Source organism: Patella vulgata, chromosome 7 (assembly GCF_932274485.2).
Source record: "Patella vulgata chromosome 7, xgPatVulg1.2, whole genome shotgun sequence".
NCBI classification, from domain to species: Eukaryota; Metazoa; Mollusca; class Gastropoda; family Patellidae; genus Patella; species Patella vulgata.
In genome coordinates, this window is record NC_065885.2 from 23,069,541 (window position 1) to 23,085,779 (window position 16,239).

General features: G+C 38.3%; 2 protein-coding genes across 2 annotated transcripts; one reads left to right on the top strand and one right to left on the bottom strand.

Annotated features, from left to right (window-relative positions):
- Positions 1–2,390: 2,390 nt before the first annotated feature.
- Positions 2,391–3,764, top strand: LOC126827650 (uncharacterized). Its single transcript, XM_050557089.1, has one exon. It carries the CDS (start codon positions 2,405–2,407, stop codon positions 3,491–3,493), a length of 1,089 nt encoding a protein of 362 aa, XP_050413046.1. The 5' UTR covers positions 2,391–2,404; the 3' UTR covers positions 3,494–3,764.
- A 554-nt stretch (positions 3,765–4,318) lies between these two features.
- LOC126827649 (uncharacterized) lies at positions 4,319–10,392 on the bottom strand. The gene is made up of 7 exons (XM_050557087.2): positions 10,353–10,392; positions 9,815–10,067; positions 8,595–8,743; positions 7,679–7,823; positions 7,271–7,407; positions 5,688–5,838; positions 4,319–5,472 (listed from the first exon to the last, which is right to left on the bottom strand). Exons 1-7 carry the CDS (start codon positions 10,390–10,392, stop codon positions 5,091–5,093), a joined length of 1,257 nt encoding a protein of 418 aa, XP_050413044.2. The 3' UTR covers positions 4,319–5,090.
- Positions 10,393–16,239: the final 5,847 nt, after the last annotated feature.

Sequence of the window (16,239 nt, forward strand, 5' to 3'; positions counted from 1 at the left end):
TTCACCTCTCGAAGAAAACCTGAAATTTTTTCGGGCATTTCTAGTTTTTCTTCCCTAACTGTCATTGAGCCCTAATAAAACACTAATTTTACTTTTCTTTTAATTGAATACCACAAATTTGTACTGAGTTGACAATGGATTAAAACATTTTGTGTGGAGCCACTCTACTTTGTGCGACATTTTTCGATCATCGATTATTATTTGTGAATGCAGCTGCAACGGTCTGATTGGATGGTTGGAATTCAGAATGGGATTTCTGTTACAAAACCATTCGATACTTTTGGAGTTGCTTACACGGGCTAGAATAGCAGAAAACGCATTTGCGGTGGTTAGATTTTCAAAACTTTCTCCGGGAGAGTGAGGCCCCCAGGGTGAGGCCCCCCATACCCCTCGACGATTGATTGGTTGTATGGAATTCGGGTCAGCCAGGTAGGCTATATTGGACCAAATTGAAGTTGCTGTATTCACAGACTGGAATAGCAGGAGAACGCGTATGCGACTGTTAAATTTTCAAAAGTTTTTCCAAACGGTTCCGTCTCCGTGGACTGTAAACAATTGATCTTTTGATTGGAATTCGAATCAGCCATCTTAATTAGGCTATATTAGACCACTTTGAAGTTGCTTTGTTCACGAGCTGAAATAGCAGGAAATTATGTTTGCTGCCGTCAAATATTCAACAATTTTCTTGGGGGGGGGGGGAGGGGCGGTGGGTACAATACATGGGGAGCTCTGCTTCTTCGCCTCTCGAGGAAGATCGGCGCCGCTGTCTGTACACCCGAAATTTTTTCGGGCATTTCAGGTTCTGCCCCCCTAAATGTCATCGAGCCCGTACGCCTATGTTCCATATCTTATTTCGTACAATATTGTCTGGTTGGTGTCAGTGGCGTAAAATTCTCACCGAAGGGAACAAACGCCTATGATTTTCGACAAAGAGATTTATTGAGCTATATCTTCTAACTCAATATTTTCCATAATGGTACAGGCACCACTTGTATTGAACAAAGAAAACATAACGTATAAGACAATACTGAAGTAATTAATAATGGCTGATTCAAAAACGACGAAAAAATTATTTTTAAAAAAAAAACCGTGTAGAATGGACTATGTAGGCGTAAACGACTTTCGTTCAAGTTGGACTGTTTAAATATTTCACCGAACATAATTGATTAGAAATTACAAAAATATTTTTAACAAATTGAATATATACATTCGCATTACATTAATATGTGCTTTTGGACGCATTCTCGTCCATTTTGAGGTTCCAAAGAATAGAGCCACACGCAAAATCAGTGCAGTCGGTCGCAAAATAAGAGCAGTCGGTATCAAAATAAGTGCATGCTCACTGTATACGTCACGCTACTCACGCAACACTTTAGTATAAAATAACCTTGTCAACTTATCATGTTTGAAAAAATGTTGTGCTTCACTCTTATTCTGTTGTGCGTATGTTGGTCTATGAACAAAATTTCCCCCAGGGAGAAAAATAGTCGGTCTCAAAATAAGTGCAGTCACTGCAGTCGGTCTCAAAATTATGAGGTAAACAAACAATGCCACAATAAATTCCAATGTATTTGCGTGAATCCGTGAGCGTAAATTGCATACGTCACACAAAACTATAGTATAAAATAACCATGTCTGCTTGTCATGTTTGAAAAAATGTTTGTCACTCTTATTCTATTGTGAGTATGTTGTTCTATGAAATGTTTTCCCCCCATGGCAAAAAAATAGTCGGTCTCAAAAAATGTACTCACCGCAGTCGGTCTCAGACTAAATGAATTAATGAGGTAAACAAACAACCACAAAACATTCCGTTATAACATCATTCTTCAATTCCTCTGTTTTCTTATACTATATCAGCACTATCATATTCACGCTTATATTCACGCTTATGCAGTAAGGTTTCACCTTAAATTTATTTCAATGGGAATTGGTTTATTATATGTTAAGCTATGTACAGTACAGTTGAGGGTCAGTGTAATTGGAAATTAAGGGAGTTACTTTTTTGTAGTCAAATGACCACAAAACGTACGCGCTCAAAGGAAGGCCTTAGGGCTGGAGCAAGGCGGAAGATATCAGTAGTGGAACCATTTCTACCACACACCCAAACACGCCCGAACAGACAAAATTCCTACTATTCGGATAGACAAAAATTAAAGCGAGAACCTTTAGCTTTTAAAGTTTAAGGTAGATACATAAAGGAGGGATAGGGATTGCAAGTGTATACAGAATTAACAAATAAGTAGGCGAGGGCAATATAATCATGACAATTTTGTAATCGCGAGATGTGCCCATATTGTTTTGGTAGTGCACTGCTGTTAAGACGGCCTCGCGAGTTAAACACCATTTCGTTTTTGTAAATGCGACTATAAGTCCAAGCCTGATCCGTATGTTATTGAAATTGCACATGACAAGTTTATCAACAGTAATGTTGTTTGCAAGTCGAATCTGTTTCCAGTTGACAGGTGGAACCAGATATTTATCAAACGATGCCATTCGACAGGGTCTCATCGGAATGGTCGGTAGAACTCCGCTAGTTCGAATAAACAAACTTAGTGATGAAACTGGTTGTGAGATACTGGCAAAGGCCGAGTTTTGTAATGGGGGAGGATCTGTCAAGGATAGAGCGGCATTATATTTAATCAAAGATGCACAGGAAAAGGGTCTGCTACGACCTGGTGGGACGGTTGTAGAGGGAACCGCGGGAAACACTGGCATCGGCTTAGCTCATATGTGTCTTGCTCTTGGCTATAAATGTGTTATTTACATGCCGAACAATCAATCACAGGAGAAGATAGACATGCTGACAACCCTGGGAGCGATTGTGCGACCCGTTCCAGTTGTTGCTTGGGACAATCCTGAAAATTACAACCACCAAGCAAGTAGATTTGCAGAGAGTTTGGACAACGCTGTTTGGACAAACCAGTTTGATAATACTGCTAACAGAAAAGCCCACATGGAAACCACGGGTCCAGAAATATGGGAAGAAACCCGAGGCAAAGTCAATGCAGTTGTTTTTGGCACAGGAACCGGTGGGACTTTAGCAGGAGTTGGGACTTTTTTAAAAGAAAAGAATCCAAAAGTGCAGGTGTTTTTAGCGGACCCCCAAGGAAGCGTATTATATAATTATATCAAACATGGAAAACTAGAAAGGACTGAAGGAAGTTCCATAACAGAGGGCATTGGACAAGGTCGAGTTACAAAAAACCTGGAAGGAGCCCCAATTGATGATGCTCTTGCCATTAAAGATACCGACGCTGTTGAGATGACATTTAGACTGTTACACGAAGAAGGATTTTTCGTTGGGGCTTCCACTGGGTTAAATGTTGCCGCTGCCGCTCAAGTTGCCAAGATAATGGGACCGGGTCATACAATTGTTACCTGTTTGTGCGACACTGGTCAAAGATACTACGCCAAATTATTCAGTAAATCCGTTCTAGAGGACATGGGTCTTTTAGACTGTATTCCAATACCTTATAGAGGGTATTTACATTAAAAAGTATATAATTAGTCAATAATACTTTTTTATAATGATTTATTCTGTGATTCTGAAGTCAATCCAACTGGAGTGGCATTACTAATTTATTTGATCATGATTTACGTTTCTCCTAAAGGAGCCGGAAATGCAAAAAAAACCCAAACAAAACAGCTTTTAATCTGACAGTTTATGACATCTTCTACCGGAATTATACATAGAAATGTAAAATTATGCAATTGTACAATATTGTTGTTTCTTTTACTATTAAGAACACCACAAGTTCAGAATCGAGCTCGTTTATTTTAAATTTATTTGCCAAATGTCATATTCTGCCTAGAGTGATTTTTAATGTAATTTTTTAACTTGTTTTTAAACGTCGACATTGAAACGTTGTTGTATATTGCCCTGACTCCTGTCCCTCTACCCATCGATAAACAATTTTCCACGGAAGCTCCTGAGACTAATGTAATATCACCCCATTGCCTTAAACTGTATGCATCCGTCGGTGCAGAACAGTAGGACGTTAAATCCCATTTCATTTCATTTGAAATGTACCCATAGTGTTTATATTATCAAGATGAAGAAACCTATCGATTCCCAGTAATAACGTTTAAGATTTATTCAATGTTTATCTTCATGAAAGGAAGAATGCTATTTATAACGGGCGATTTGCTGCTGTGGCGTATGTTTCATTACCTGTCTACCAAACGATATTTGTATGAACTAAAAACTACAATATACCTCTAATATTTTGTAATAATGAAAAATATAGTAAAAGCAAATTACAGGTGTTCTAATGTTTCGTCAAAATCGGATAGAAATTGTGACCTGTAGAGTGTCCACTAACAAATTGTTGACGGACAGGTGCGACAATATAATGTGGGCGTATAGAAACAGATAATTTTGAGAGCTAATTAACACGCACGGATGTCAATAGTCATTCATTTTAGTGATCATAGCGGCCAAACCAATATATTCACTGCTGAATAGTTTGAGCCTTGAACTAACAAACCCCTAATATTCAGATACTACATTGGCCGTTTATGTGATAAGTTTATTTACATAAATATACATATGAATTTAAAATATATACAAATATACAAATGAAGAAAATTGTAATGGATATATATAGACTGTGAAAGATTTACTACATGATAATGTCTACTTTGAAGATTATCCCCAGCTTAACAGACCGATAAGTTAATCCTTGTATCTTGTAGGATTTGCCAACAAAAGATATAATAACTCAATTCCTTTAATGTGGAAATGTAATATTCAGCTACACAGTCTTTACATGAGGGCGTAATTTGATCTAGGTATATATGCTATGTCGAACTTATCCATAAGGTGTCGTTACAGATATCCCCCAATATCACCAATGGCTTAGCATCTTCAATATCTACTATATTGTATGTCATGTTGATTTAAATGTAACTCAATGGAGTCATCAAGCCATACAATTTTACTGGATCATTAACAAGAGACGATTCGCGAAATTATTTTAGTCTATCAGTGTTACATTGTATATGGCGATCTTATCAGAAGATAACTATTTCAACAAATTCAAAAAAAAGTTCATTATACCGTATGTATCGCTTTTATTATTCAAAAAGATTTAAAATAACAAAATCGCGCCAAATAAAAGCACAGAAGTGGTAAAAATACAACCAGAAAAGCTTCTAGCACCACTATCGGGACTTGCTCCTTGCATAACTGAATTACCAACATTGGTGTTCATATTTATATTGTTTTGGGGCTTGGCAAAATCGTTAATGTTGGTGTTGATGACCGGAACAGCTGGTTGGGGGATGATACCCTGCCCTGCCTGTGGTGCGCTAGATTGACACATACTGTCAACGATTTGTTTAAAATTCGGATTGTTCCTACACGGAGCGGCAAGTATATTACACTCAAATTGGTTTCTTAAAGTGTTGAGGTTTTCTGCACAGGATTGACTGTATACCTGTAGTTCACATGGCACTTTCTGAAGTCTTAATCTGTATTCAAAAAAAAAAGAAGATAAATCAACATTCAAAACAAAAACTCTACACTATAGTGAAACGATTTTTATGAGTGTCGCGCTTTTTATAAATGTGTTTTGAGATGAAGCATAATGTGATTCGAAATAAATATGTTGCACGACCCCCTGTGTATAATAAGCTATCGGATGTGAGAGACAAATAGAAAGCAAGGAAGTGCAAGGTATACTTACGCACAAAATCTGTCGGTCATTTCAGAGGGCCTGACAGCACCGGTCTGAAATCGACCTAACATCAATTCTTGTACACCCCTGCCAGTTGTCATCAGGCATTGTTGCGTTGATGCCATGTATTGGGAGAAACACTGGAGGCCGTTCACATATTCTGTAATAAAAACAAACAGCAATGTTAGTGTCAAAGATATGTTTCGTCTTTCTCTCCCTTCCCCTTTCTCAATGGCGAATTTTGTTGACATTTTAGAGTAGAATAAAGGAAAGGGTTTGAATATACATTTTCTGTCCGGTTTTGGTGAATATTCATGATTTTGAGGCGGAAGGAAAAGAGAGTTAAGATGTTGGTTACATTGAAATGTTGGACAGGCAGCTGCATGTTTATTTGTAGGCAGTGGCTATTGTTACAAGTCGTAAAAATAGTCCTCAGGCTATTGTTACGACGATGGTTTCACAGCCCTTCATCGGCGAAGTTAAAAACTGAATAGTCGTAAAAATAGTCCTAACCCTAAACCTAACCCTTCCCATATCTTAATTGCTGCCTTCAGTTCTGAAAACGTTGAAAATACTGCTCCTTTCTCAAAGCTGGTGTTGGGGAGATTGGCAGCCATTTTGGAATTCGTTCTAAACTTGGCCCAGACTCGTCGTAACAATAGCCACTACTTATTTGTATGCTACTTCATGTTTGTGTATTTCAAAAAATGAACTGAAATGAAATGCGGCGGAAGGATAAAAGAGTTAAGATGTTGGTTACGTTGAAATGTTGGACAGACAGCTGCATGTTTATTTGTATGCTACTTCATGTTTGTGTATCTAAAAATAATGAACTGAAATGAAATGGGGTTTAACGCCCTACTGCTCTGCTCCGACTGGGCTAATGGAGACATGCATACGCCATACAGTGTGATGTGAGGGAAATTTTCCCCGGACAGTGGAAAAACAGAACATATATCAAATAGGAGAATTAAATTAAATGAAATGAAATGAAGTTTAACGTCCTGGTGTTCTGCTCCAAACTGGGCTAATGAAGAGGGGCATATGCCATACATTTTGCTCGGACAGCGGCACTACGGTCTACTCTTATATCAAATTCCAACTGCCAAGGGATGTTTACATGCACACCATTGTGTACACGTGACCCGAGTTTTTTTGTCCCATCCGAGCGACTATACATTGTCCCTTGTCAGGCCGTCTGCCCTGTGTATCCCAAGATTTCCATGGTGAACCTCATACATGCTTTTGAGTTATAAGTTAGACCCGGTCAGAAAGACGAGATCTAACATTAAAATCAATGGGGAAATTAATGGCGACGTTAGAAGATCTATGGTGAAAACTCAACACAATGTCTACCCTTTACTAATTTCTCGCGTTCTATTCCTAATCGAGTTACGAATCATCCCTGTCCCACTGTTACATCGATTCTTTTATCGGAAGCATAAAAATGTCCAGAAAAAAAACCTGAAGGTCAGTAAATTGAATCTTGACAAAAAAAATCCAGACAACATAATGTGCGTACTTCGCTACGGACAAGATATTCTGTAACTATCTTTCATCGTTACATTAAGATATTTATAAGTCAAGCTTACCTTGTTGTCGCTGACAAAGAACAGCAGTAGCTAGCTTCATTGATGTAAAATCTATACCCATTTCATACATTCTGTTCTCAAAGGCAGGACATTTCGCTTTTTCCGTGTCCAAACAGGTAAACAGTGTATTATGGTTACTGAAGAGATAAAATAATACATTTTAAAGAAATAAAATTCGGATTCCACTATTGAATTTCTATGTCCATATTATGATTACTCATAAACAGAATATTAAGACTCTTACTTTTTCTTTTAACAAGATGCTTATCTGATAGTCACGTCGGACAGTTTCTATATATGAAACTGTGTTAGTAGCGAAGCCCCAGTGTAGTCTTTAAAAGAATAAAATATTTCAAGAATTAAGTGGTCCTACTTTAACTGTGACAGAATAAAATCGCCAGCACTAACCTGCAAAATCGTTGTATTTCAGCTGTTGTATTACCTAGAATAGCGAATTTATCAGCAACCATGGATGAATTCATAGCTCTGTTAGGGTCAATTTGGGCTGAAGCAAAACATTGCATGGCTCTCTGGCTAGTCTCAATCTCACAGGCTGCAAATAAAAGAGGATTTAAAGTTTGGGAAAAGGGTTCGGAGTGCGATTGTTTTTTAAGTATAATCATTGGTTTCATATAATACAAATATATGGGCGACCTGTCAAACCCCAGTAAACATGTTATTGCTACATATACACATACCCTATTCAACTAAGACTAGAAAAAGGATTAGCGAGGATATAATAACTAATACACTTGCCCTGGTGAGTCAAATATAGTAAATCAGTACAATCGCAGAAATCGGGATCGCACCTTGGATAAAATCGCAACTGGCAATATGATGGAGCCGCAACTAAGGCACCCTGGCCTCAGATAGCTAACCAGAAATGAAATGAAATGGGGTTTAACGTCCTACTGTTCTGCTCCGACTGGGATAATGAAGACGGGCATACGCCTACTCTTATATCGAATTCCAACTGCCAAGGGATCTTTTACATGCACGCCAATGTATACACGGGACCTCGGTATTTCGTCCCATTGGAACGACTAGACAACTGTCCTTGTCAGGCCCTAATTCCTGCACCACTGAAAAGGAAAACCCACGTCGGAAAATCCCAATGAACTTTCTCGGCCACTACAGGGATCGAACACGCGATCTCTAGTCTTACCCACCGTGGCTCCAGCAAACCAGAAACCGAATGGCTCGCTTTTTACACTCCCTGATCTCCACAGGGTGCATGCAAGTGTCTGCATTACAGATTTTTATACTATAACTTCATTTTATTGCCAAGAAAACAACAGAGCGTATCGAGGGTACATTTACTTACGTTGGATACAGAGTTGATCCATGATGGTGAGAAGTCGTTTGGCGCTACCATCAATCATTTCCCGTTCCTGTTGAGCACACGATGTTTGGTTTGTAAAAAAATTCATGAGCTGAAGAACGCAGGGAATAATTAAATCTAGTCTGGCATGCCTGCAATAATAAATCATTACAATATTATGGAAATGGTATGCATTTCGTATATCGTGAACACTATTTATGCAAATCCAATTTGTCTTTAATTTTGAAAAAGAAGAGGGCAGTTAGTTATATCAAGTACCTTTGGTCTATACTGATACAGGTAGTAATACACTGTAAATCGAAAAATAAATAATACTGACAACCACCCAAGCCACTGACCCTTTCTGGTTTTTAAAGTTAACAAGCGGGTGCCATGCAAGATACGCCCACATTTGCGAGAGATAGACAGAGAACAAGCTATAAAAAAAACCTGAACCGAGATCATTGGGATATAAGCAAATGTGCCACGTTTCATCAAAAGCGGCTCAATATTGTGACCTTTAGAGAGTCCACAACCTTGATATTACATACTTTAACACTATTTGCGTACAGGAAGCGGCCATTTTGTCTGGCAGTTTCGGTTCGATTTTTACGAAATTCGAACAAAACCATTATTATGGTGTACTGTAACGTATTTTTAAATAGTTAAAAACGCCATTTTTCGTACAATCAGGGGGTATAATCCTGGAAGTTACGGTCCGATATGCGCGAATATCGACAGAAACCGAGCTCTTTGGGATATAAACAAACATTTCAAGTTTCATTAAAATCGGATAAAAATTGTAAGCTCTAGAGTGTCCACAAACTAAAAACGTGATTTTTCGTACAATCAGGGGCCATAATCCATGAAGTTACGGTCCGATACCTGGCAATATCGAAGTGAACCGAGATCTTTTGGAAAAAGAAAAAAAAACTGATATTACAAGTTTCGTTAAAATCTAATAAAAATTGTGACCTGTAGAGTTTCCACAGACATGCTAGGATGGACGTCCGGGCGGACAGGGGCGTTGACAATATATGTCCACATGAAAATATGGGCATATGAAAAGTCATTCTAATATAACCGTGCCATGAGCCCACTGATACGTTGATAATATAAACACCGTCTACATAAAATTGTCTTCGTAATAAAGACAGACTTTCCCTACAGAACAACTGATACCACTTCTGTGTTTAGAAGTTCACACGTTTGATAATACTCACTGGCAAGTAAGATCTCTTAATGCTTCAGCGGTGGTACCAGCTGGCAACTGACCATTCTGACCCTGGCTAATTATGAAGAGCACACCTTCAAAGCTGACATTAAATGATTCAAAACATCTTGGACCCAAATTTGTATCGAACTGGGACATACAAACTTGTTCCTGTTGTTGACCGGTCCCTGCCGGTAGTTGTTGACCGGTCCCTGTTTGCAACTGGGCTACAGTAATTCCTATTACGGCAATCGCCACCACTGCTGTAAGACGAAAGGTATAATGTTTTACAAAAATATTATAACAAACCAAATCGTTCACGTACATTTCCGAAGTCAAGTATGTGTATAAATGATTGCCGTTTGCCTGTTGTTTGTCTGTCTGAGACTGCCCCGGCTGAAATTTGGAGTACATAAGCGCAGTTCGAGCCGGGGACTGCGCACGTATGTTAATCTTCGTTATCCCTGTTGAAGCAAAATCCCTGATGGAAAAAATTTACTAATATTATTATCACATTAGTTGTTTTTTTTAAATATCTAAATATATACTTGGTACAGATAATTCTCGTAGGAGATTTACGCGATTCATTATCAATTAAATTCAAATTTATTCAAATTCATCTAGGAGCATTGATTACCAAAGTCATAAACGTCAAAATGTACCCAGGAAAAAGGATGTGTATATTTCCCGGGGTTTATTTTAACACGATTAGTTATTAATTAATAACTAATTACACATTTTACGTGACGTTGATGACACTTATTGGCTATAGAAGTAATCACTTCGTTTCACCAAGTTTTAATATCCGATTGCCTCGGGTCACAGGTCAGTAAATACAAGTGAAATCGGTTTTTTTTATACTCACCTTGATATATTGCATATAAAAAAATTATCAAATATGTTAGTCAAGTACTCAATATTATAACGATTGTATTGATTATAAATCTCATTAATTCATGGGATACAACGTAGTACTAAAGTCAGATGTGTTAGGAAGGGAGAGAAGTTGGGTTTAACGTCCCCTCGACACAAACTAGGTCAATTCAGTTCAATTTTATTTCAATAAAATAAGAGGATCCAGAAAAACCCCACGAGGTTGGACAGGTAACCCTTATCAAACAAAGGGGGTGGAAACAACACCACTTGACTCAATGCGAGAGCTTATGATCTAACGAGCGCCCGTTAACTCCCCATCCCCGATATGGTGGTCATCCTTCCTAACGTACATTACGACCACTTGAAGTTTACATTAGCTTCTATCGATTTCACGTCATCATGTTTTTGATATTTCTTTGGTTTGGAATGTATTTGACTTATATCCACGTGATGACATTATGTAACACATTGCTCTTTCATTACTTATTTTTCTATAATTTAAAGATAATTTATTTCCTCAACAGTCGCCATCCTAAATATATAACCATCACTAGACAAATATAACAGCCTTTAAAAAAAATAAAAAAATAATAATTTTAAAAACTTAAAGACGGATTATGTGAGAGCTAAATCTATACATTGCAGGTCTTTTTCTAGCTTTAAATGCTATATAAATCATTATTTAGACATTTATTCACAAAACAAGTTAGACCATCGGATGGCTTAAATATTAAAGAGATTAGAACCCTCTTGCCATAATCGAGATTTTGTTTATTATCACAGCAATGGTACTTGAAATCGATACTGTATTGTCAAAACACTCATAACTTCGCTTAGAATAAAGTGATTTGACTGAAATTTTAATAATATTATTATTTCTCAGTGTCTAGCTCTTTGTTAAAATCTTACATAATGCATCACTGAGGTTCATCTATCAATCCAAACCCGAGATACGTATTATTATAACTAAAAGACAACACTCGAAGTTTAATCTTCAATTGCGTTCAAAAACAAAAGTAGTCCAGACTCGTCACTTGAATTTAAATTTATGTTTAACTTAACGGTAAATTGGGGAGATAACTGGCAGTTAAACATACATTATGCAAGAGCTAAATCTGTCTATTGCAAGTCTTTCTTTAGGCCTGAAATGTTATCTAAATTATTAATTAGACATTAATTAACCTATCCAGATCATAATCAACTCTCGATGGCATCCCTAGCCTGCGATCTTTAGTGAACTTTCCTTCACGATTTAACGATAAAGTGGATAATCGAGATTATGCTGTTTATCATACCGACTTCAGTAATGATGATCGAGGCTAGGCGGAAATTTCAATCGCTTAATTCTCGGTTCATAGTGGATCAATTTGAATGAAATTTTCAGCAAATTGCCTTTACATTACGTAGTTTTTAACTAATATAGTGAAAGCTGCCAACTCGTTATCTAATCTCCCATAATGTATCTTTAAATGTGTACTTATGAAAAACCATTTTATAAACATTAAATCCCCTTTACTGTCAAAAGCAATTTCAGTAGAAGTTTGAGGTACTCTCCTACAAGGCTCACGCTTACATTGTCATTATCATCACTGCTTTATTATTTGGAGTAAACCAAATAAATTACACAGACACAAAAACAAAATGTATGGAAGGATATTAGATTAAAGGAGCTAAATCGCTAATATTTGAGACCTGAAAATTAACACAAATGGGTCGCAACGCATATAATAATGTAATATGAATGTATATAAACTGATTTACATTCAATCGTTTCTGTTTTTATTATAATTTCTATTAAGTTATGTTCGGCGAAATACGCCAGAAGTCTCAATCGAATGGCAATCTCTAGCGTCTGGTTATTCCAGTCTACATCGATAGTACTTTTTGAGCATGCTCTCTAGATAAGAATATGAGTCACCGTTTGACATAACTTGTGGAATATGTCTAGCCTTGTTCTTCGAGTCCCTTGTTACAAATGGCGTTGAAACGCGTTATGGTACACGATTCGCGTACCAATGGTAAAATGTTTATTTTGTCTTAAATATTGGATACCAGAAGGCCATCTTTTCCAGGTAAGATCACAACATCAATGTTGATTTAAATTGACAAATAATTCGCGTTTTCAATGACGAAGATTTCGGATGATATTGATTTATATACTTAGCTACTTTAAATTGATTTGACTAACTAGAATGATTTGTTTTAATTTTTATATCAAAATAAGATATAAAAGATACTAACCTATTAACATCCCCTTCATTGTTGGTGTATTTATTGTCACCAAATTAATGTATCCGTTGCAGCGAGAACTCTCTTTTCCGTAAATTTTAGAATAATGAATAGGATATTATTTGGCCCGGGCTTTATTTATCACCTGTATACGTTTAACACAAGTATGATGACGTTGTCAACATAAAGTAGTCACATGATCAGTATATTTGACCGAGTCGTGAGTAAATCTTGATGGCATTCGATTAGTTATGATTGATTGATGATATAAAAGTTGCTAAGGAGGGGCAGCAACCGGGAAGGACGCCTCGGGTACAAAGGATAAGATCTGTATATACATAGTAAGTTATATAATTCAATTAAAAACGCCGATAAATTCATTAATTTTGATTAATCGTTTGATGTTAAACTCTGGAGTAAACGTTCTCATATTTTGGTGGATTTGATGTCTTGAATTATATAAGTATATTTAGATCCCATATCAATTAGCTTTGATTGATCGAGTTGTAAGAAAAAAAGTGAAACATTCTCTAAAATAATACAGTGTGTCCGCGATCCGATCTTTTACGGTGCAAATTGTTCAAGATAGAAATAGGGGGATCACGTGGCTAAGTGGGTAATCCCTGCATTGGCCGAGAAAGTTCATCTCGATTTTCCGGCGTGGTTTCCCCTTGTCAGTGATGCAGAACGGAGGGCCTGACAAGGACAGCTGCCTAGTCGTTCGGATGGGACGAAAAACCGAGGTCCCGTGTACACATTGGCGTGCACGTAAAAGATCCCTTGGCAGTTGGAATTCGATATAAGAGTAGGGCGTAGCGCCGCTGCCCGGGCAAAATTTCCCTCATAGCACACTGTATGGCGTATGCCCGTCTTCAATTAGCCCAGGTTAGGTGCAGAAGAGTAGGACGTTAAACCCCATTTCATTTCAAGATAGAAATAGTTTATGCAGTGAATATTTCAATGATGCCCCTTTCGCCGATCATATTGGGAGTCAAGATTTCTATGATCAACGCTTTGGACCACGTTCTCAAATTAGTCGGTGTTTACACACACGCTGTCCCAATCTGTTTCTGTAGAGTTAATGTGAAAGCCTTCTTCTAACTATGTGCCAGAAGACGGACCTTTATAAGTTCCAATGCATTCTACGTCTGACATCACCTCAGACGGCGTCGATCAGTAACGTAAAGTGGTCCGGGCAGAATACTATTTTATGTACCCATTTACACTAAATAGGAAATATTTTAAATCCATATATACCTCAAACATCTTTATTTATTTTTCTAATACTTAAAAAAATGTTTAGAATTTAATTTGCAGAAGGAAAAAAGTTAATATTGTAAGCTAATTCACTCGCACCGATTTTATCCCTTTCTCAGTAATCAGTGCCGGATTAACCTTGTGGGGGCCCGGGTCATACCAACTGTGCGGGGGTCCCATTGTTGTTTGTTCAAATTGTTCGTACTGACCGCGGATCATACTAGTATGTACTCCGCCCCCTTGAGTAGGATTAATTTCAGTGCATCTGAGACAATTAAGGCACCGATTTCATTGACGTTTAGAATTAGTATACTATTCAAAAAAGGTAGGGGATATTTGATTTTGGGGGCATAATACTAAAATATGCAAATGACTACGAAAAAAAGTCACTATAGAACCTAACAGAAGAAACATTTCCAGTTACATGTGACGCCCAAACGCACCAATAGCTACCGCATGGAATGCAGGTGATGCTTGGGATCATCATGGGGGTCCAACCCAAGATTTGCACGACTCTGACTTTGAATGTTACAGTCATTGTGGCATTGAATTCCAGGGTGGAAACATCAGTTTAATTGTTTTAGTGACCAGAAAACAAATTTTGATATGCGTCGGCTTACCCAAAATGAAAGGTTACGTGCTCTTGGCATGCTACAGATCGGCACAACACAGGCGGTTGTGGCGCGGACGATGAATGTTTCTCAGTCTGTCATAAGCAGGCTATGGTCCAGATACCGTGATACACAATCTGTACAGGACAGACCACGCTCAGGTCGACCAAGGGCGACAACTCAAGCCCAGGATCGATTTATCCGTACCTTGGCCTTGAGAAATCGTGTCATCACAGCAAATCAGATCAGCGCTCGTCTTCAAACAGACACTGGTGTGAGAGTGAGTGGCCAGACGATTCGGAATCGACTGCATAGGGGTCACCTTCGCGCCCGACGTCCTCGCGTGATCCCTTGTTTGAGAGATCATCACATTCAGGTAAGACGTCGTTGGTGTAGGGATCGTCAACACTGGGATAATCGACGCTGGAGCAATGTGATGTTTTCAGATGAGTCAAGGTTCACTGTTGATTTTTTGGACAGACGTAGGAGGGTGTGGCGTCGTCGAAACGAGCGCTTCCAAGACGTTAACGTCATCAGACATGATCGATTTGTTGGTGGTTCTGTTATGGTGTGGGAGGCATCACTGTTGCTGGAAGAACGGCTTTACATGTTGTTGCAGGGCGTGTTACAGGCCAGTACTACCGGGACAACATCTTGGCAGTCCATGTTGTGCCGTTCGCACGACGTCATGGCCGCCGTTTCATCTTCCAGGATGACAACGCAAGATGTCACAGGGCCAGGATCGTTACAGGTTACCTCCAACAACAGAACATCACCACATTACCTTGGCCAGCACTGAGTCCCGACCTCTCCCCCATCGAGCATGTCTGGGACATGCTTGGACAGAGGTTACGTCAACGTCAACAACGTCCTGCCAATGTCCAAGAACTTGCTGCTGCGTTGCAACAGGAATGGGACAATCTGGACCATTAGGAGTATGCCACGTCGGATCAATGCTTGTTTGGCAAACAGAGGAGGATTTACCCGTTACTGACTTGGTTGTGATGCTGTGGTAACTTTGCTGTTTGACCCCGGGTATCATTTTACCCTTATAATGGTCAGTCTGTGCCTTACTTAGTCTAACGATCATTTGGAATAAATCGATAAATGTGAACTTCATTTCATTTTGTCATTTGTTTCTTCGTCAGTTTCATTAGGTGACTTTAATAACACTTTAAAATCAAATATCCCCTACTTTTTTTGAATAGTATATTTTAAACAGACTCTTTCTCTTGTGATGATTTCATTTACTTTATTTTAGTGAAATTATTTTAGGTGACATAAAACGTTAAACTCCGATCAGCAATGAATGTCAGTAAAGCTGGAGACATGTTCAGATTATACATTTTATTGAACTACTATACTATGATAACGTTATTTTCCCTGGACTAGTTGGGCCCCAGCAATCACATCGCGGGATGGGGTCCCGGAACTGGTTAGGACCTATTGATTGGTAGAACCT